General features: G+C 33.0%; 2 protein-coding genes and 1 non-coding gene across 8 annotated transcripts; 2 read left to right on the forward strand and 1 right to left on the reverse strand.

Annotated features, from left to right (window-relative positions):
• Nucleotides 1–303: 303 nt before the first annotated feature.
• Nucleotides 304–2,198, forward strand: LOC115973004. Its single transcript, XM_031093241.1, has 3 exons — nucleotides 304–438; nucleotides 1,717–1,870; nucleotides 1,962–2,198. The coding sequence occupies exons 1-3, from the start codon at nucleotides 304–306 to the stop codon at nucleotides 2,165–2,167; spliced, it is 495 nt and encodes a 164-aa protein (XP_030949101.1). The 3' UTR covers nucleotides 2,168–2,198.
• An 11,933-nt stretch (nucleotides 2,199–14,131) lies between these two features.
• TRNAA-UGC lies at nucleotides 14,132–14,203 on the reverse strand. The gene has a single exon. It is a non-coding gene; the product is annotated as a tRNA-Ala (tRNA).
• A 1,634-nt stretch (nucleotides 14,204–15,837) lies between these two features.
• Nucleotides 15,838–21,109, forward strand: LOC115976916. 6 transcript variants are annotated; one of them, XM_031098469.1, is made up of 6 exons: nucleotides 15,838–16,005; nucleotides 16,100–16,343; nucleotides 16,466–16,552; nucleotides 19,620–19,769; nucleotides 20,037–20,234; nucleotides 20,712–21,109. In XM_031098469.1, exons 2-6 carry the CDS (start codon nucleotides 16,122–16,124, stop codon nucleotides 20,811–20,813), a joined length of 759 nt encoding a protein of 252 aa, XP_030954329.1. In that variant the 5' UTR covers nucleotides 15,838–16,005; nucleotides 16,100–16,121; the 3' UTR covers nucleotides 20,814–21,109. The 6 variants fall into 6 exon arrangements, with proteins under 6 accessions (XP_030954329.1, XP_030954330.1, XP_030954332.1 ...); XM_031098470.1 differs by having other exon boundaries at nucleotides 15,838–16,001; XM_031098472.1 differs by lacking the exon at nucleotides 15,838–16,005 and having other exon boundaries at nucleotides 16,032–16,343; nucleotides 16,466–16,543.
• The last annotated feature ends 729 nt before the right edge of the window (nucleotides 21,110–21,838 follow it).

Consider the following 21,838-nt stretch of genomic DNA (forward strand, 5'->3'; position numbering starts at 1 on the left):
TGATGATTTGATAAATTATACTCTGCATTGTATTTAATCATAGGAAGCACGATTCTATACATGTCAAAAGTTAAAATGTAGAGCACATTATACATTCAACAATGAACAAAGCAAATCAACATGTTGCTGTTACTGAACAGCTAAACATCTTTGTGATTGCACTCAATTGCAAGCTCCCAGTAAAACCAAGCACAATATAAAAAGAAAGAAAAAAAATGTGTACCTCAGAGACAACCACAAGCCCAACAAGGAAAATATACTGACTAATTAAAAATTTTGAAGTACAAGATCAAGACAATAGCAATGGCAAGAACTGCAATTATGGGGCCAATAATCCACTTGTTCATGCTCATTCTTTTTGACATATTAGTCATAATTCTCTTGCACTTTCCTGTGTTATCATCCACTCCATGCAGCAGAAATATAAGGAATCATCAGGTAAATACAGTGGCATGTATTTCAAAACTACTACTGTGGTGTGAAAATCATAGAATTTTGGAAGACAGCACAATAGTCATACCTATTACAGCTTAAACCTGAAGATAAAATAATGGACAAAGATCATAACAGTTCAATGCTAAGCAGTAATGCTGAGACTGAAAATAAAAACAAACAAAAAGGGAAAACACACACACACACATACACACGCACATACCCTCCCAAAAAAAATGTAAATGATATTCAAGAATGGCATGTAAATGTTTCAAAGTGAAGAACATCAGAGCAGAATCAAATTACAGTTCCAAATATTACTCAAAGGAAAAGTAATAGAAGGACTTTCCTTAATTCTGTCACCAGATTTGCCCAGTCTCTCCGTTGTCATCCCTAGTCTTGCTCTCTGATCAGCCAATGCCTATTGCATATGAATCAATTATTTGTGCCAAATGAAAATTCATGAACTCAAGGAAAAAGAATGTTGTCAATATTCACCAGTTATCAGTCCTCCAAATAAGAGACTAAAAGTTCACCACAATTGGGAAGCAGAACAGAGTACGAATTTAAATAATAATAATATATAAAAATAAAGAATTAGACAGCGTGTCTCCCTGGACCCAATAACTTAGACTGCTATCATTCAAATGACAAAGTGAACTCCAATAGTAAATACAATGGCAATACAAGAAAATAGAAAATGGTGAGACAACCATTAGTTGCAGGACTGGGTACTGCCATACATCATTTTAGACCATAAGGGAGCATAAATCATACGCTACAGAGGGGATGAGATTGAGAAGCTTCCATGGGAGAACGGGAGTGATTGTCAAACTAAATAAAATGGGATGGCTTGAACTGCAACAACAACAGTCTTAGCCCCAAAACCATTGGGGTTGGCAAAACTTTAAGATGACTTGAAATGGAAGGACCAGGAAATCTGTCACAATAAAGTTTGATTCCAACAGGACATAAGCTTATACACATAACTCTACAAGACAAGCTTTATTGTTTTATGATCAACTGACAATCAGAAGATACAAACAGATACATAGTTAATGGATCAATGCCTATACTGTTATCGAAATAACATCAATCTCTTTATAATTTTAGCATATTCTTTACTAAATTAACATGCTAGCGTAGTACTGAATGTGTGCATACATATATAGATGGTCAACCTCTTAGTTTCTCTCAAAAAATTTGTTTTTCTTGATATAGATACATTTATATAGATGTCTCTAACCTCTCTCTTACATATGTTTGAATGGTTAATTTTTCTAGGATGGGTGGAGAATTCAGATGCCACCCTTACAAATCTTGTTCCTAACAGTGTGGCCAATAATGGACATGCGTTTGACATGCAAATCAAATGGGAAGGAATACCCACCAGAAGTTCCTTGTGAGATCACAAAGGTTCTTGAGCTTGAAACAGTAAGCAACAACAAAACTAAGACCATACTAGCTAGAAAAAGTTCTTTCCCCTTCACACCTTGTAACATATATGAAAGACAATCTTTTGCAGACAGGATGGAAGCTTCTAGGGATCGATAATGCTCTTGAATCATCTGGCTTCAATGTCAGTATTAAAGGAGCCTTATACCCAGATAGACGAGGAATACAAAGCAGGATTAAAAATCAATTCGCGTTGAATTTAAGCTTTATTCTTCCACCTACACTTTTGGTTCATGAAGATGTTAGTCGAGCCATTGCAGTGTCGGTAAGACCATATTAAAAGTGTGCCACCAAGGCATTTCTAATGCAAAAATTGTGTGTAAGGTTGTTTTCGTTTTGAAAAGTGTGCCACCAAGTCATTTCTAATGAAAAAATCGTGCGTAAGGTTGTTTTCAAGTAATATGAGATCCGTTTGATTGGGAAAGTGAAAAAATGAGAAGATAAAAAAATGGGAAGGAGATAAAAAAGTGAGAGGAAAGAGATTTAATTTTCTCTCATTTGTGTTTGGTTGAGAAGATGAAAAAGTTGAGAGATGAAAAACTTATTTGTTTGGTTGAGAAAAAAAATGAGAGATAAAAAAGAAAAGTTGGTTCAAATTTACAATTATGTCCCCATTAATTAAATCAAACATAAAAGTAACACATTTTTTTAGCATAAAAATTGTGTATGTGCAAGTGGACAGAGAAAAAAGAAAAGAAAAGAAAAAAAAAAAGCATGTAGAACGAAAACATTTTCGTCAGCATAGTTCAACTTCTAGCCCCCGATGATATGAAGCAAAAAGTTAATAGTGGAGTGCTTGCAGATTAATTGAATATATGGGGTCAGGAATACCTAAAGAATTAACCTTTGCACCTCATAACAGTCAAGCATTTTAAGAATCATTCTTATAATAAGTTAAACCGTGCTAGCTTGTATACATTTGGTAAAGGACGACTATGTACTATATATGCTTGTTCTTTTTTTAATAGGAATGTACTATATATGTTGTTGCTTGAAAGTTGAAACCGGATTCTAAAATAAAAAATTAAAATTAAAAAAAGAAAAAAAGTTGAAACCGTTACAAAAATGAATAAAGAGTCTGTTTGGATAAACTATTTTAAAAATTGTATTTTTTAAAAATAACGTTTTTAAAACATATGTTTTGAAAACAATTGTTATCAAATCACACTTAACCGTTTGGTAAAACTTTGAAAAAATGTGGTTTCTATAAACTGAAGATTTAGATAAAATAGGTGTAAATTGTATGTGGTAGGTGTAATTGTTTGTGAGAATACAAACTTTCTTAGAAAGAACTACTTACAAGACAAGATTTCACACCAAATTGATGGGCTCTGCCACTGCCTAAACTAATAGGACTTCAAAAGTACAAAATATTCAACTAAGAAAAATAAGGGAACAAGCAATATAATCACAATATGTAGATATCTTAATTCAAGTTCATACAAATAAGAAAGATTCAAATCACACAAACTCCTAAGTTAAATTACAAAAACTATAATTAGATAATTCATGTGAGGCAAACGCACATACAAACATGAAGTTATCCTTCCATTGACTGGGAATGTGAATCAAGTTTTCAGATTTTTCTTCCTCCCTGTGATAATACATTTAATTTTTATTTATAGTAGACAAAACAATTACTGCACTTCTTCTTATTTTTTGGTAACTTCTATTGCACTCTGACTTAGTGGATAACTGACTGATATTCTCTTGTTATAACAGGTCTTGCAAGTTTTGTTTTTTGGGCCAGGCTTACACAGATCAAGATTTGGGCCACTGATCCAGATTTGGGCCATGTGAACAATGTTTATTTTTTTTATTTTATTTTTAGCCTAACACATGCCCCCTGTGCGTGATGGGCCTAAATTTAGGCCAATTGCGCATAAGTTAAAACGAAAGGGTAAAAGGAAAATAAAATTGGGGCTTTTAAGTCAAATCAATTTGCAGAACTAGGTTATCCTTCCTATCTAACCCCATTCATTCATCTTAGAACGCCTCCACCACTTCTTCTTCTTTTCTTTTTTTTTGCCTCTCTGCAAATTTCGATTTCTAGTTCTCCACTCAATCTGTTTTATCAAGATCAATTTGCAAACCCCTGATCTAAAGAGTCCTTCAAAACTCAGGTGGATGCCGGCGAAGATTGTCCATGATTCTGAAATTATTCGTCTTGATCGAAGCTTGAACAACGTCGTGACTGTAATTCCGCATGATGCCGAGAGTTGGTGCGTACAAAATGAAGACATCTTCAAGTTCATCGTTGATCCTAAGAAGACCAATTGGCTGGTTGAGAAATGAAGCTAGGAGACTCCATCCTAAACAGGGAGCTTTGGGTTTCATTCAAGTAGTTCAAGTAGCCACTGAAAAGGTCAAACTCTTCAAATTTAGAAAGAGCCTCGTTCTTGTTCAGCTGGTATTAACCCTTGAGAAGCAGCAGCTAAATCTTTCAAAACATGCACACCAAGATCATTGCCATGCTCCAGAGCATTTAGTTTCGGAACAACTTCGAGCCAGGTACACTTGCCCGAACACCAATGTAGTAGACTAATTTCAATTCTGAAATCATATCTACACTTCTGTCACATGCAAACCTTCCTTATTTTGAATTTTCTTCTATATATATTTATTGCATTGTGATCTATTATTTTAATCACTAATGCCCACTTTAGCCATTCATTTGGCCCTTGGAAACGTGCATACATGCATATCTATATCTGCACTTCCGTCAAATGCAATCCTTCCTTATTTTGAATTTTCTTTTAGATATATTTATTGCATTGTGATCTATTATTTTAATCACTAATGCCCACTTTAGCCATTCATTTGGCCCTTGGAAACGTGCATACATGCATATCTCAAAAAAATTTATGTGAGTAAGCCAATTCGTTCATACTTGGCTTATATAATTTTAGAAACTTGCCGTTAATGGATCTTGCATGTTCATTGCCACTAATATCCATCAACTTGTAAGCGTTTCCATCAAAGACCTCGCTGATTAAGAAAGGTCCATCCCAATTAGGAGACCATTTACCCAAATATGGATCTTTAACTCCTATAGGCAAAATAACTTTCCAAACTAAATCCCCAATGGCAAATGACTTTGCCTTAATTCTCTTGTTATATATCTTAGATATTTTTTGTTTTTGTACAACAATAGACTTTAAAGCTGCCATACGAGCCTCATCTATTTCATCAAGTTCTGCAAACATCACATCTTGATAATCCAAATGAGTCAATTCATTTTGCCTTGTAATCCTCATTGATCTCACTGTAATCTACATGGGTAAAACTGCATCATGGCCAAAAACTAAAGAATATGGGGTAGTATTTATGCTCATTCTTTTTGAAGTTCTATATGCCCACAATACTTCAGACAACAAATCGTCCCAACTTGTAGGATTTCTAGCCACTATTTTCCTCAAATTATTCTTGATAATCTTATTAGTGGCCTTTGCCTGACCATTTGCCTATGCATAATATGGTGTGGAATTCAAAATTCGAATACCATATTCTTGTGTGAAGGCCTTTACCCTGGTTCCATTAAAGATGGTTCCATTGTCCATTGTTATAGATTGAGGAATTCCAAACCTGTGGACTATCATTTCTTTTATAAATTGAATAACATCAAACTCACTCACTTCCTTATAAGGTTTTGCTTCAGCCCACTTTGTAAAGTAGTCTGTTGCAACGATTATGAAGCAGTTTTTCTTTCTTGAGATTGGTCTAATTTTTCCAATTAAATCCATTGCCCATCCTCTAAAGGGCCATGGTTTTATTATCGCATGAAAATCTGAAGCAGGAATCTTAGGAATTGGACCATGTTTTTGGCATTCTACACAACCTTGTGCACATTTAATGCAATCTTTCAATACAGTTGGCCAATAGTAACCATATCTGTGTATCAACCATTTCATTTTTATGCCTGATTGGTGTGGACCACCTATGCCTTCATGGACTTCTGCTAAGACTTGCTTTGATTCATCATCACTAATGCATTTCAATAGGATGCCATCAACACCTCTTTTGAATAAAATTTCATCTTGGTCTCCCATTAAAACAAATTTTCTAGCTTTAAATTTTAAAGCATTATTTGTACAACCACTTGGGTTTTTTAAGTAATCAATGATCGGGTTTCTCCAATCATTAACTTGGGTATCAAGATGAAAAACCTAGGTCCCTAATTCCCTATCAATAACTGATGGGAGTATCCTTTTACTTAAACATGGGGGACTTTGTGCAACTTGATTGGTCTCTTTATGTCTAGAAGCACTCTGTGCCATGCGATTGGCTTCCTCATTCTTACTTCTAGGGACATGGTTTAACTTAGCATTGCTAAACTGTTCTAGCAGTTGTCTTGCAGCCACAAAGTATGGTGCAATGGACGGGCTGCAACATTTATAATCACCAGTGAGTTGTCTAATTACTAACTGTGAATCCCCATAAACCTCTACACTTTTTATTCCCATTTCCAATAGTATCTCTAACCCAATGATCAAAGCCTCATACTCAATTTGATTGTCAGAATAATTTCCCTCTTAACTTAAAGGCCATTTGGGTTTTAATCCCCATTGGAGATTCTAAAATCACACCAACACCTGCCCCATATGTGGTACGTGAACCATCAAAATTTAATTTCCAAGGGGCTAAAGCTACAAACATGGTTTCATTTATATCTGTAACTTCATCGCATGGATGATTTGCCAAAAAATCAGCTAAGGCTTGACCTTTTATTGCTTTTTGTGGTACATAAACTAAATGAAATTCCACTAAAGCTAAACTCCATTTACCCATTCTACCACGCAAAATAGGTCTAGATAGCATATATTTCACTACATCAGTTTGTGCGATAATATAAGTTACATGAGAAAGCATATAATGTCTTAGCTTAGTAGCAGTAAAATACAAAACCAAACATAGTTTTTCTATCATTGAATAATTTAATTCTACTTTATTTAATAATCTACTTAAATAAAAAACAGCCTGTTCAAGGCCCTTATCATTGTCTTGAGCCAGCAAACTTCCAATAGAATCTTGGGTTGCAGATATATATAACTTTAAAGGTTTCCCACTTCTTGGAGGAATCAACACTGGTGGTGTGGACAAATATCTCTTAATTGTATCAAAGGCCAATTGATACTCTTCATTCCAAGTAAAATCTTCATGGTCTTTCAACCTTAATAAAGGGGAAAACACTTTGGTTTTACCTACAACATTAGAAATAAACCTTCTTAAAAAATTAACTTGGCCTAAGAACCTTTGTAATTCTTTTTTATTAGAAGGAGGTTTAGCCTGCATGATTGTCTTGGCCTTGTTTTGGTCTATCTCAATTCCTCTATTATGCACTAGAAAACCCAGAAAATTTCCTGCTTGCACCCCAAAGGCACATTTAAGAGGATTCATTTTTAATTGATGTTTCCTCATCCTCAAAAAGGCTTTCTCTAGGTTTTTTAGATGGGTATTAAAGTCTTGAGATTTAACCACCACATCATCTATATAAACTTCCATAAACTTTCCAATCATATCATGGAAAATTAAATTCATGGCTTGCTGATAAGTCGCACCAACGTTTTTTAAGCCAAATGGCATTACTACCCATTCAAATGTTCCAATAGAACCTGGACATCTGAAGACAGTTTTGTGGACATCCTCTTCTGCAATGAAGATTTGGTTGTAACCTGAATGCCCATCCATAAAAGACAACAGTTTGTGTCCTGCCACTCCATCTACCAATACATCTGCAATTGGCATAGGATACTCATCTTTGGGTGATGTTGTATTTAAGTTCCTAAAATCTATGCATACATGTAATTTGCCATTTTTCTTAAGAACTGGAACTATATTTGAAAGCCATTCTACATACATGGCTGGCCTTATGAATCTTGCTTGCAATAGTCTTTTGATTTCTTCTTCCACTTTCAAAATAACCTCATTCGCCATCCCGCGAGGTGGTTGTTGGTGTGGAATGTGCTCCTTCTTGATTGGAAGTTTATGCTCTACTAGTGTTCTGTCCAAACCTGGCAATTCAGTGTAATCCCATGCAAAACAATCCTTAAACCTCTTCAACACAGCCAACACTTCATTGAATTGTTCCTGTGTAAGGTGACTACTAATATATGTCACTCTCCTTTCTTCTTCAGTTCCAAGATTCACTTCTATCAAAGGATCTTGAACTTTTGCTTTCAAGTCATCCATTTGGATGGGAGCTTTTCTTAGAGAATTTAAACCAATTTTAACCTGGTTTCCAATGTCTCTTTCTTCTTCCAATACACGTTCTGCCAAGAACATACTTTGTTCTATTTTATTTTCAAGAATGTAACTTATTACTTTGTCTTCAGCCAGTTTAATGGCCCTTAATTTCCTTGGAGTAAGTAAATTACTCATCACTAACAGGTTCCTCAATTATATTTGGCATTTGTGGCTCTACGATGTTGTCATTAAACCATTCCTTGCCAATTTCTTGGTCAGTAACATCTTCTCCAACAAAATATGGTTGTTCTCCAGCCATTTCTACCATTGTTGGCTTGCCATTGTAACCAAATCCTGTCAGTTTCAAAATTCCAACATTTTTGTTATATAATTGAGCATCAATTGTATTATTACATGCTTCGAATGGCCTATTATCAGCCTTCACCAATTCAACAGAATTATCATCATTCCAAAACATTAGAGATTGATGTAGGGAGGAAGGTATCACCCAATTTGAATGTATCCATTCCCTTCCTAGCAAAGCATTATAAGCTGCCTTAGTATGAACAACAAAAAAGACAACATTTGTAATCTTATTCCCTACCTTTAATTCTACAGGTATAATACCAGCAAAACCACTGACTAAAACATCTGACCGAATTAAATCTGCCTCTATTTTATTGATTTTTTTCAACATTCCCCAAGGCAAAATATTAACTGCAGCACCATTATCTACTAAAACTCTATTAATAGGTATTCCATCCATGTGAACTTTAATGAATAAAGGCTTTAAATGCTGTGACATTATTTTAGATGGTTTCTCAAAGATAATTTTACCTGGTAGAAATTCTAGCTCTGCCTCTGCTTTAGGTTCTAAATTCTCCATCTCTTCATCTATTAATAGGATATGACATGCCCCTTGAGCATTTGAGCCTTTAGAACTATACTCTTCATCTTCAATAATGTTCTGATTTGCCATAAACTCTATTGGCAATGTGATCACATTACATTCCATATTACTGGAATTTTCTTTTTTTAGTTCCAATTCGAGTTCCTCTCCAAACTCATTGAATGCTTCCAAATCATCCCAGCCTTCAATATCTTCAAGGCCTTCCATCATATTTGCATCTCCAAGTTCTTTCACAAACTCGTTTCCTTCAAACTCCTCAAATGGAATGATCGAATTGATTGTACCTTTGCTTTTTTCTTCAGTTTCTGATTCAGCCAATCTCTCCTCTTGCATCTCTTTTTCTTTCGATATTTCTTTTCCTTTTATTTCATTTTTTGGCCTTCTTGCAATGTATACAGTGACCGTGTTATCATCCATTTGATTAGACCCCAAATCACTTGTATATCTCTCTAATTTTTTGTGATCTTGTCGCACTAGTTCTTGGTTCTCTTCTTTAGGTAAATCTTGAACCATTTCACTTTGTGCGAGTTGCTTTGATTCAAACATTCTTTGCTGCATATTATTGTCACTTTTGGCTTTTTGCATACTCGTTTCATTGCCTATCAACTGAATAGCACTTGGTGACGTCTTCACATATTTAGAAGTTAATGTGCCTTCTTTTTACGGTATTTCAACTTTAATTGCTTTCGCCTTGTTAAGTGGTGCATCATTAGAATTTTCAGGAGTTTGTCTTGGCTCTTGAGACTTATACATTTGTTGTCTAAGCCAGCGTCTCCTTTGTGTTCTTGTCATTTGTGGGAAATATGGGTTATATCCATATTTAAAATGACGCTTTTGTGGTGGTTTAACACTGATAGATTCCATGGAGTACCATTTATTTGGCTCCCCTATTGGAGGTTTGAAGGTGCGAAGTTGTTTTGGCTTTTCTACTCTTGAAAACACTGATTCAGCTTTTTTAGGTTCAACAATTGGCCCAAAACCAGTATCACTTTAAGGAGATTTTATCCCAACAGCCACTTTTCCAAAAAACTCGCACCATTATGCGACTACACTGCTCACATAAGCAATCATCTTCATCAGAATCAAAAACCTAATCATCTGAAAAAGAATTATGCTTTTGTAATGCTTCTTTATAAGTTGTAGGCCTTGGTTGTTCTACCATTTTAGCCTTTCCCTTATTTGTTTGGGCATTCTTGCCCTGAAAAAAGTTTTCTTTACCATGCAAGCCATATTTATTTACTCGCATAGAAGATCCTTCATTAATTTTCAGTCTCTTCATCCCATGGGTGAGGTGCAATGATTGTTTACCCTGCACATTAACACATTGATATACATTACATTTTGAGCTCTCATTATTTTTGAAGCTACTAATCAAAGATTCAAAATCAGCTGAAATCATATTTAAATCATGCAAAGGTGGAAAGGGATCAATATCTGCTTTCATTTGCTCTTTAGGCTTTTCAGGGAATTTCAAGATTCCTCTTTCAATTTTATCTTGAATAACATTCCTAAAGGTTACACAATCTTTTGTTTGATGTGTAAATGCATTATGCCATTTACAATAATCCCTACCATGTGTTTCTGCCTTTGCTGGTATTTTGTGTCTACCTACCAACTTTATCAACTTGGCTTCTAACAACCAATCAAAGATTTCACCAGACTTCTCTATGTCAAATGAGTAATCTCTTATAGGTGCTGAAAGTTTATATGCTGACTTAGCCTTAATGTTTTTCTTATCTAGTACATCACATACTTGGGGATTATGACCTATAAATTCTGCAATGTCTACTTCATAGTTAGGGTCATGAAAATAAGTCCCATATGTAGAATTATTCCTGTCTCTTTCTTCTTTAATGAGACTCTCATACCTAGAAGCCCTATCAGACAATTCGTACAGATCAAAGAATGTCACCCCTTCGAATTTTTTTCTAAATTCGAAATCTAAACCATCTACAGCAAACTTGACATATTCTCTCTCTGGGAGAACAATTTGACAACACATGCGTGCTCTTTTAAACCGCATAATGAACTGCTCTACAGTTTCATCTGGCCTTTGTCTTAATCTTGCCAAATCAGCAATTGACACTCTCAAACATGTGCGAGAGAAATGTGTTTGGAATTTGTCCTCTAATTCAGCCCATGAATTTAGAGAATTAGGAGGTAGAGATGAATACCAAGCAAATGCTTGTCCAGTCAAAGAGCTTGGGAATAATTTCATCTTACAATTTTCATTGTTTGAGACCTCTCCGCACTGTATTGTGAATCTGGACATATGTTCCAATACAGTCTTGTCATCTTCTCCAGAAAATGTAGAAAATTCTGGGATTCTAAATCCTCTTGGATATGGTTCTCTATCAATCCACTCTAGATATGGCTTCCTATAAATTGGCCTATTTCTTCGAAATGTTGGACCATGTGTGTGTTCCAAGATTTCTAAGATTTCGTCCATTCTATTGTGGACTTCATCATTATGACCATTATAATTATGTGCCTCTACTTGATTTCGTTCTAAATTATTTTGTTCGATTTCAAATCGACCATTATGATGATTATTTCTTTCCAAGGCCATTCTATTGTTTTCAGCCCTCTACCTTCACTGTGCAAATCTAGGATTTGCTTTATTTCTATTAGCATTATCCCTTCTTGGATATTGCTGAAATTGAGCCATTTCATGCCCAAGTTCATTCTCTTGACCATTGTCAAACCCATTATCCATAAATAATTCTGGGTTTCCATCATTCCTAGGGAAATCAATGTCATCTAAAGGGATTTCTACTCCTAAGTTATTATTATTCCTTTGAGGAACTCCATTGTGATGATTGTTTCTCATGCGATGGTTATTTCCTCAAAGAACATTTTCTATTCTTATTGGAACATTCATAGTCACATGATCATTATTCTCATTTCTGTGATAATTTTCAATATGAGGAACATTTTCTGTTCTTGGTGGGTTAATCAGATGAAGGATGTTTTCCATTCTTGGGGAATTCTCAGTAAAAGGGACGTTTACTAATCCTAAAGGAACTTCCGTATTTTGGAAATTCTCAAATAAAGGATTACTATTCACTCCTGAACCCACTCCACCAACAAAGTCATTATTTGCTCCTACGTTTGGCTGATTTAAGTGTCTATCTTTACCATTTGCAGCAATGACTCGATGAACCAGATTTTGGTTTTCTTTAAGTTGTTTCATCTCATCACTTATGTAGTCAAAACGTGCAACTACATCATCTTTCATTTGATTAAATTGTCTCAGGATTACCTCTAAAAAATTTGGATTTAAATCTGAGTGTAACCCATTATGTCCAGATTCACCGTGCTCTGTAATAGGCCGTGAAACTGGATTTGGTTCTGCAGAATTAGAAGAACCAGAGTTATTCTCATTGCTATTGCTATTATTCCTCATTTTTCTTGTAAGGACTGGCATGTACTCCCACTGTGGTCGCCAATTTGTTTGTGAGAATACAAACTTTCTTAGAAAGAACTACTTACAAGACAAGATTTCGCACCAAATTGATGGGCTCTGCCACTACCTAAACTAATAGGACTTCAAAAGTACAAAATATTCAACTAAGAAAAATAAGGGAACAAGCAATGTAATCACAATATGTAGATATCTTAATTCAAGTTCATACAAATAAGAAAGATTCAAATCACACAAACTCCTAAGTTAAATTACAAAAACTATAATTAGATAATTTATGTGAGGCAAACGCACTTACAAACATGAAGTTATCATTCCATTGATTGGGAATGTGAATCAAGTTTTCAGATTTTTCTTCCTCCCTGTGATAATACCTTTAATCTTTATTTATAATAGACAAAACAGTTACTGCACTTCTCCTTATTTTTTGGTAACTTCTATTGCACTCTGACTTAGTGGATAACTGACTGATATTCTCTTGTTATAACAAGTCTTGCAAGTTTTGTTTTTTGGGCCAGGCTTACACTGATCAAGATTTGGGCCACTGATCCAGATTTGGGCCATGTGAACAATGTTTATTTATTTATTTATTTTTTTAGCCTAACAGTAATTTACCAAAATGGACATGACTTTGTTGTTAAGGCTCCTTTGTCATCTTGTAACTTGTAAGGCATATAATAATAGCATATTTTTTTATATAGGGTAATGACTTGTTATAAAATAAGAAAAAGTTTTCTTTAAAAAAAAAAAAAAAAGAAAAAAAAAAGAAAAGAAGAGGAAAAAAAAGGACACCCACTATAATGTTTTATATTTATTTGTATTTTTTCTTTTTTGCAAAAGAATCAATCTCCTAGATTCCTACCACAATTTTAGCCCATGTATATCTTCCAAAGGCCTACCACCACATCACTACTTTTCTACTTGCTTGTCTCCCTGATCTCATCCCTACGGCGCCGCCCATTAATATTCTTTAGCTCCAATTTTCACCCTGCCCATAAGATTCTAATCAAGCAAAACGGTGAGGACAACTAGTCCTTGCAAAGGCAACAAAGCAACAAGCTAAGAGAGACAAGGGAACAAAAAGTGAACAACTGGAGGCAGACAGGAGATAGACAGAGGCAACTGGGCAAAAGCACAGAGGAGATACATGGTGTCAAGGCAATAAACTTTTCTTAAGTATTTTGGTCAATATGCTATTTTGTGAGGATATTTTGAGAATTTCACACTTTTTTACACAACTTTGATAGTAAACTCGTATTTGCGTTTTTGAAAAAGCTTGAGTTTATTGTGTTTTGAAAACTCCGATCCAAGTTTGAGTAATATTGTTTGTATTTTTTTGAAGCATGTGTAAATAAAAAAATATGTGAAAATACATGTGATGTTAAAAACTAAAAACATGTTGTTAAAATGTTATACCAAACTGGCCCTCAATTTTTGGCAATTTTGAAAACGTGATTTCTTTATAAACAGAGTACCAAACGTTTCACTTCTATCATTTTTATACATAAACGCACGTTTTGATTATCAAAACGCTTATCCAAATAATATCACTTCAGAAAACTTTGGATTCTAAAAGTGGACATTAAATTCAGAAAGTTTGAAGATTTGAATCATTAATTCTTTGATGCGTCTGGGGTGGAAGTGTAATGAAGAATTTCAGTTTTGTTGCATCTTATTCAAAAGATATAAAAAGATAAAAAGTAAAAATCTTAAGAAGCTTACGCAGATGGAGATGCGGGGGATCGAACCCGTGCCTCTCGCATGCAAAGCGAGCGCTCTACCATTTGAGCTACATCCCCATTTGCCTATTTTGTTGTCAAAGATCATTTTAACTGTGAAAGTCCAGGGGCTATTTCAACGAGTTATTTAAGTTTGGAGGAAAAGAGCAGATTTGCAGTGTACTAAAAGAATATCAAAAAAAATTAATAAAAAAAAAAAAAAAAAAAAAGAATATCAAAATAAAAACATGTTTTGAAAAGTGTGTCACCAAGGCATTTCTATAATGCAAAAAGAGTAATTCCTGTGCCATTGCCTTTTGGTGTGACAATAATTTTTTATGCAAAAATCGTGTGTAAGGTTGTTTCCGGGGAATATGAGATCAGCCTTGGCATAAATTTTTGAGAGAAAATTTCCACGTGAAGCTCACCAACTTTAGCCTAGGTAGTGTAGTATATGTACACAATTATCAAAACTTTCGTGCGCAAGGTTAAGTTAGTCTAAGGGTTTTTAACTTTTTGAAAATCAAGAAAAAAAAAAGGTTCATATTTTTCTTACTTAGCCTAAATCCTAAATCTCTTTAATAAAATCCCTTAAGATTCGTTATTAAGAAACGTAATTAAAGTTATAAGGAATACAAAATGAGCTTTCTAGGCACTTAGTCACATTATTAAATTCAATGATGTAATGATCAAAATTTGAGAATACATATACCATACATCGAATCATTCAAATTTTCATTTACCATATAACCACGCACAATTAATGCAAATATATTGTGTTGTTTTTTGTTTAGTGCGCAAACAAATTATACTGTTGAGACTGAGTAAACTAGCTAGGGGCAATCTTGTTTGCATTGGCAAACGTAGCCACGTCAATATCGTTGTAAAGACTGATTGAGTTATATCTCTTAAAAAAAAAAAAAAAAGTTGTGTTAACGGGCCCCGTGTGATGCCCGTTAAGCACACTTTTTCCTGACAATATTTATGTCTTTTTTTTCAATTTATATTACTTTTTCAGTTTTGTAGGTACTATTTAAGATTTTTTTTTTTTTTGACTTTTTCTGACAAATTGTTGGTGCTGGTTAACGTTGTCCAAAAAACAATTTACTTTTGATAGTCGACTGACTACCAACATGTGGGTTGCATCCACATCAGTTGTCTGAATCTCAATGCCAAAAATATGGAATCATGCAATGAATATGAATAAGTATGTCGCTATGTGTCACTTATCAAAAAAAATAGAATACGGATGTCGGTATGTGTCAATTGTCATAGATCAATGAAAATTACTGACGCCCATGTTTGAATGGTGGCTGAAAGGGGAGAGACTGGTAAAGCGCTGTAAAAATATGTATCAGAGAAAAGAATGTTGTAAAAATATATGTTGTATTGTTTAAACAATAAAAATTGTTATTCAAACAATATTATCAAATTAGTCTTAAATAATTATTAATTTCTAACTAATCTCAATAAACAAAAAACTAAATTCATCAAATTTCCGGCCATAGTTAAAGTAATCATATAATTATAGAATCGTGTCAAAAAAAATTAAATGAAAAATTACAAAATAACATAGAATGAATGAGGCTCTGACACCACATGTTGAAAATTTAAAACAGCAAAAGAAACAATCATTGTTGTTAGTGGTTTTTGGTACAACCCAACTAACTAAACTTGTGGCCAAATGTATGTACACATATATAATTATTGCACTCCATTAATGAATGTTTACATAAATCTGCAGTAATTTGCAAAGTTTCATAGTCGACATTTTAAGGGACACAAACCATCCCCGTCGTGTCTACATGTCCTTCACTCCTTAACCAGCTACATATATAGTGCAGTAGTGTACGTACTATATATATCACTAATTTTTGCAGTAGGTAATTTTAATTTGCACTATTATTATAGTTATTTTTTGTATTTTTTTTTTTTTTTTTTTTTTGGTTGCTTGCTAGTATTAACATCTTTGAAAAGGTGTACAAATTATCTGCAACTGATGATGGGTGAGGTTGCCCTTGCAAGTCTTTCCTCTACATTCAAGTCTCCATTATTGCTCCATGGATCAAGAACCCGATGTGCACTTGGCAAAGAAGAGAGGAAGGGTAAGCAGAAGAACCGTAGCTACCATGAAAAGGCATCATGGAAGCCATTTAATCAAAAGCCTATAAAATACTCTTCTAGATTCACTTCAGATCTTCCTCTCTCTGAGTCACCTTGGGTATCTCTCTCTTTTTTTTCTTTTTTGTTTGAATAATAATTAAATAATTAAAATTCATCGTTTTTTATCGGCTTAAAATTTTGAGGTATGTGATACTTTGTTATACTAGTTTTTGGTTTTAGCAGGCTTCTTTTGATCAGTATTTGGAGAACGAGTCCAGAATTCTCAAAGCAACCTTTACAGATGGAGAAAAAATGCAAGTTAGTGAGGTGTTTGACTGCCCTACTTCCACTTTCTATGATTTTTTTTTTTTTTTATACCATAAAAATATTGTTCAAACTGAGATTTTCTTGGCAAATTTTGTTATGTTAGAATTATGTGGGCCATGTACTATCTTATGATGCATCTATTATCAAAAAAAAAAAATTTGTGAAATTATAAACAATATTTTATGCTGAAATAATATTAGTATATCTAATTTTTTTTTTTTTTTAGAATACTAAATATTTTTAACACACACGAAAAGGTAAGAGAATGTCTTAAAGAAACCGAAAATGATGTAACCCATTGATTTAATAGACTACTTTGATTCAATAGACTATGGTTATGAATGAAATCATTGTAATTCTTAACTTAACCGTATCCATCAATGATATAGTCTATCATAATAGGTGCATTAGGGGATAGAGTCACGTCATCAAAATAAAAGATATTCTTGGTCCCCTCCCCCCCACCCTCCCCACCCAAAAAAAAAAAAAAAGTGGCAAATGTTTTGATTCTAATTTCTAACATTCAATTCTCAGCCAAAAAAAAAAAAAACATTCAAAAGATTCCACCGTTTAAGAAATCAAAAGTGATATTTCATAAATGAGAATAAAACTATAAGTATATCATATTAGAAAAAATATAAATCTATCATTTTTATTTAGTAAAAAAAGTGAAAAAATTTTAAAATTCTCAACTTTTTTTTTGAGAAGATTAAAATTTTCAACTTTGTATGGCAATTATGTATTGAAATTTATTTATATGATTTTTTTTAGAAGAATGATATCTAATTAAAACTAAAAATTCTAATTTTTTTTTTTTAAATTAATAAGTTAAAAGAGAAATTGAATCAATAATCTTCATATGATATCAGTTTATTATTTTCCTAGAAAATATGATATTTTTTTGCTAACATTCAAGCAAACACAGATGTATTACATTATATTTTTTTTTATTAGATATGTATTTTGAAAATCTAATCGTTAGATTGCATGTTCTTATTACATTCTTCATATTTGCAAAATTTCAGGGAGATTAAAGATCAATAGTTATGTCATCAATGACATATTTAAATTTCAAGTTTTTGTGGTAAAATATTTTGCACAAAAAATAGGTTTATTGATCAAATAGCAAATAAAATCTTATTTAAACAAAATTTAACATTCATGTTAAAAATATTAAAAAAAAAAAAAAAAAAAAAAAAAAAAAACCTATAATCCAATTGTTAGATTTTCAAAATTCTCATTCAATAAAAAGATATACGACAAGTTTAGAGGGTTTCACTCCAAACTAGTCTGGAGAGAAATCTTGTCCTATGTGTCTTTATTTATTTATTTCTCTCTCTTTCTCTCTCTCTCAAACAATAAATCTAAATATTGTTGGACCATGATGGAAAGGAAGTGCAAGTCAAAAATAGGTCTGATTATGAAAGATGATATAAGAGTTTGTCTTTTGATGGCTAGTTTGTAACAATCTTAACAATCCTTTCATAATGAGACTCATGCACATTGAGTGTGGCATCATTACCCTCACTATGTCATTACGAATAACTTAATAATAATAATAATAAGAAAAGTGTATGCATAATTATAATCTATCATTTTTAATAACATTTTTCATTCTTGTTATCTTTTTTTAAATATAAAATGTAAAAGGAATTGTAAACTTTGACATCTTAGAGGAATTGTCAAGGTTAAATGATTTTTGGTATAATTGTTCTAGAAAATTTTACAATCTTCGATAGTACAATAATGTTGCACTTCCTCCCTTTAACATGAACAATAGGTCCCATATGAATTTAATTAATAGATACTTAACTATGTGAGAAGGGAGAGTATGAAAGTATTTTACCATTAGAATATGATTTAATTTTCCCTTAGATAAATATGATTTAATTACTTGAACTTTATAGAACAACCAAGTATTGGTAAGGAACTACCGCACACTTTTGGTGCGATGATCACTCCACAAGTATAAGTGCTTGTGGGGTGTGGGGGGGCAAGGGTTGTAGTTTAAATCTTTGAGAGAAAGATTCACACACATATACACTTATATTAGGCTAGAGTAGAATTTCTATCTTGTATTAAAAAAAAAAAGTATTGTTTAGGAGTTACATGAACTAAATGAATCTTAAATAATATTATTAATTAATGAATCTAACATAAATTTTATTACATAAAATAGTCATCAAGTTTTTAGGGAGGATATTATGGTTGGTCATGTCCTCTCTAGAAATAATAAATTACATGTCAAAGGCCACACATGCAAGGGCGTAGAAGAGAAATGGCTTCTTGATTATAATTAGCTAGGGAGAGCTTCCTAATTACTTGTAAGGTTCTTGAATAGCATAAACTTGTAAGAAACTTCTCACATTTTGAAGTTGATTTTTGTTATATTTATTCCTAATATAATTGTTTATTCATAAATGTTTAATATTTGTTTCTCTTGAGTTAACTTCTAAGTAAAATTCCATCATATTATTGTTAACTATCAATGACCTATGAATCTAATTTTTTTTATTGATTAAAAAGTGACGCTAAAAACATTACAAGACTATAAATTAATTTATATGTTACCAAAAACCATCAATTTAAAAAAATAAGTGTTACTTTCGCAACATTTTTATAACAGACCTTAGGTAGTAAATTGTTATTAGTTCTAAATTAAATTTACCATTGATTTTTTTTTTTTTTTTGCCACTTAAGATTTGTTGTGAAACGTTGTGAATGTAGCATTTCTCTTCGAAAAAAATACAAAAAAAAATAATTCAAATATTTATTTATTATGTTCTTAAAGTGACTTCAATCATATTTATTGTCAAATCAATTTGTAAACTTTTTGTAATAAAATTGATAATAACTTTTGCATTTTACTTGTAGTACGCTTTAATGGGATAGTCGACCTCTTTTTTTTTTTTGGGGGAGGGTGGTGGTGGTGGTGGTGGTGGTGGGAGGGAGATAGTCGACCTCTTTAGTTGCTCTAAAGAAAATGCTATTTTTCTTATTAGGAACATATGAGTATATGACTCTAACTTCTTTCTCATACATATGTTTTTATGCTTAATTTTTGTAGGACGAATGGAGAATTCAGCTGCCACCCTTACAATTCTTGTTCTTAACAGTGCAGCCAATAATTGACATGCGGTTGAGATGCAAATCAAAAGGGAAGGATTACCCTTCAGCAGTTCCTTGTGAGATCACAAAGGTTCTTGAGCTTGAAATGGTAAGCTACAATAAAAAGTTAAACCAAACTAAGAGCGCATACAAAAATAAACATGACTGGCCCTAATTAGTTTATTGAGTATCCATGATTGGTCCTAAAATTTTAGGACAAAGACTTGATTGTTGTTATTATTATCGTTATTATTATTGTTGTTGTTTTTCTTTGGATAAATCATAAATAGCATACTAGAAAAGTTGATATATGAATTTAAATATATATTTGCTGCTTCACCTTCCCACATAAATATGAAAAGCTAATCTTTTACAGACAAAATGGGAGCTCCTAGGGCTTGATGATGTTCGTGAGTCATTAGGCTTCAGTGCCAATGCTAAAGGAGCCATATACCCTGATAGACGGGCAACACAAAGCTGGATTAAAACTCAATTCGAGCTTAACATAAGCTTTGTTCTTCCACCTTCACTTGCTTTGGTTCCTAAAGATGTTATTCAAGACATTGGAGTGTCAGTAAGTCCATCAAATCTAAGTGCTATTTACATCTCTCTTTGTTTTCACTATTACAATTTCTTGAAGTATATCATATATACCATTTGTAAGTAATAATACACAATTGATAAACTACTTCAGATATACGTGAGGACTGAGTAATACTAAGAATCACAAAATTTTCACAATTTTTTTTTGCAACTATTGATATGCATAGTAAGTTGTGATTGAACCAACATCACTTTCACATGGTCCCATCACTAATAGTTTAACTCAATTTTTATTAAAACATTAATTACATGTCAACTCATCAATTATGAAAAAAATTGTTTTCTTGAACTTGACTATAGTTCACCAGGCCTTATGAGGCTGCAAGTCTGCAACAACTACTACCACATCATTATCAATTCAAGTTCCTTGTTAGTTTGTCCAGAAAATTACTATTAATTTCCGTTGTTTTTAGCCATAAATTTACTAGGAGATTGTATCCAACAACAGGTGATCCAAAGATTGGTGGATGACAAGAAGCAAAAAGCTAATGATGGAGTGCTTGTAGATTATGATAAATTCAAAAGGGAGAAACTCAAGAATCTGGTTTAAGCCTAGTGATTCTTGAATATGAGGTCAGAAGGCCAAAATAAGTTAATTCATAGTAGCTTACATTATTCAGCAAAGGAAAGCTTTGGCGACTGAAAGTTGAAGTTAAATTTAATAAGATAGAAGTGGATTTGCATCATTCTTTGATACATTTGGGGTTGAAGTGTAACAAAAATTTCAGTTTAGTTTCATCTTCTTGCAAATATTGAACAAATAAGTCATTAGTGAAGCTAACATATGGAAATGCAGGGGATCTAACCCTAAATAATCTGAATGCAAAACTACCAGAGAATTTTTTTGTTGTTGTTGTGGTTCCTCGTTGATGTGCTTGTTCTTTATAAAAATCGTGATCAATGAGGAACTGCAACTAAGATTGTAAAATGTTAAACTGAATCTAAGTGAAGCAATAATATCACAAATAGGATATTGTAGCCCATAGTTGATTCCAAACCAAATCTTTTCTCTAAGGAAAACATAATGAAATTTCTTCTAGAATATAATGGAATAGAAATCTGATTGATGATTTGATAAATTATACTCTGCATTGTATTTAATCATAGGAAGCACGATTCTGTACATGTCAAAAGTTAAAATGTAGAACACATTATACATTCAACAATGAACAAAGCAAATCAACATGTTGCTGTTACTGTACAGCTAAACATCTTCATGATTGCACTCAATTGCAAGCTCCCAGTAAAACCAAGCACAAAATAAAAAGAAAAAGAAAAAAATGTGTACCTCAGAGACAACCACAAGCCCAACAAGGAAAATATACCGACTATTCAAAAAATTTGAAGTACAAGATCAAGACAATAGCAATAGCAAGAACTGCAATTATGGGGCCAATAATACACTTGTTCATGCTCATTCTTTTTGACATATTAGTCATAATTCCCTTCCACTTTCCTGTGTTATCATCCACTCCATGCAGCAGAAATATAAGGAATCATCAGGTAAATACAGTGGCATGTATTTCAAAACTACTACTGTGGTGTGAAAATCATAGAATTTTGGTAGACAGCACA

Source organism: Quercus lobata, chromosome 2, assembly GCF_001633185.2.
Source record: "Quercus lobata isolate SW786 chromosome 2, ValleyOak3.0 Primary Assembly, whole genome shotgun sequence".
In the NCBI taxonomy this organism is placed as follows: Eukaryota; Viridiplantae; Streptophyta; class Magnoliopsida; order Fagales; family Fagaceae; genus Quercus; species Quercus lobata.

Excerpts from the sequence above, each read along its gene's own strand:
- LOC115973004 (XM_031093241.1), top strand. The coding sequence starts at position 304 with ATGGCAAGAACTGCAATTATGGGGCCAATAATCCACTTGTTCATGCTC. Across the intron at positions 439-1,716 it reads GAAATATAAGGAATCATCAG|GATGGGTGGAGAATTCAGAT; the intron begins GTAAATACAGTG and ends TAATTTTTCTAG. Across the intron at positions 1,871-1,961 it reads TCTTGAGCTTGAAACAGTAA|GATGGAAGCTTCTAGGGATC; the intron begins GCAACAACAAAA and ends TTTTGCAGACAG.
- LOC115976916 (XM_031098469.1), top strand. The coding sequence starts at position 16,122 with ATGATGGGTGAGGTTGCCCTTGCAAGTCTTTCCTCTACATTCAAGTCT. Across the intron at positions 16,553-19,619 it reads AAAAAATGCAAGTTAGTGAG|GACGAATGGAGAATTCAGCT; the intron begins GTGTTTGACTGC and ends TAATTTTTGTAG. Across the intron at positions 19,770-20,036 it reads AGGTTCTTGAGCTTGAAATG|ACAAAATGGGAGCTCCTAGG; the intron begins GTAAGCTACAAT and ends AATCTTTTACAG.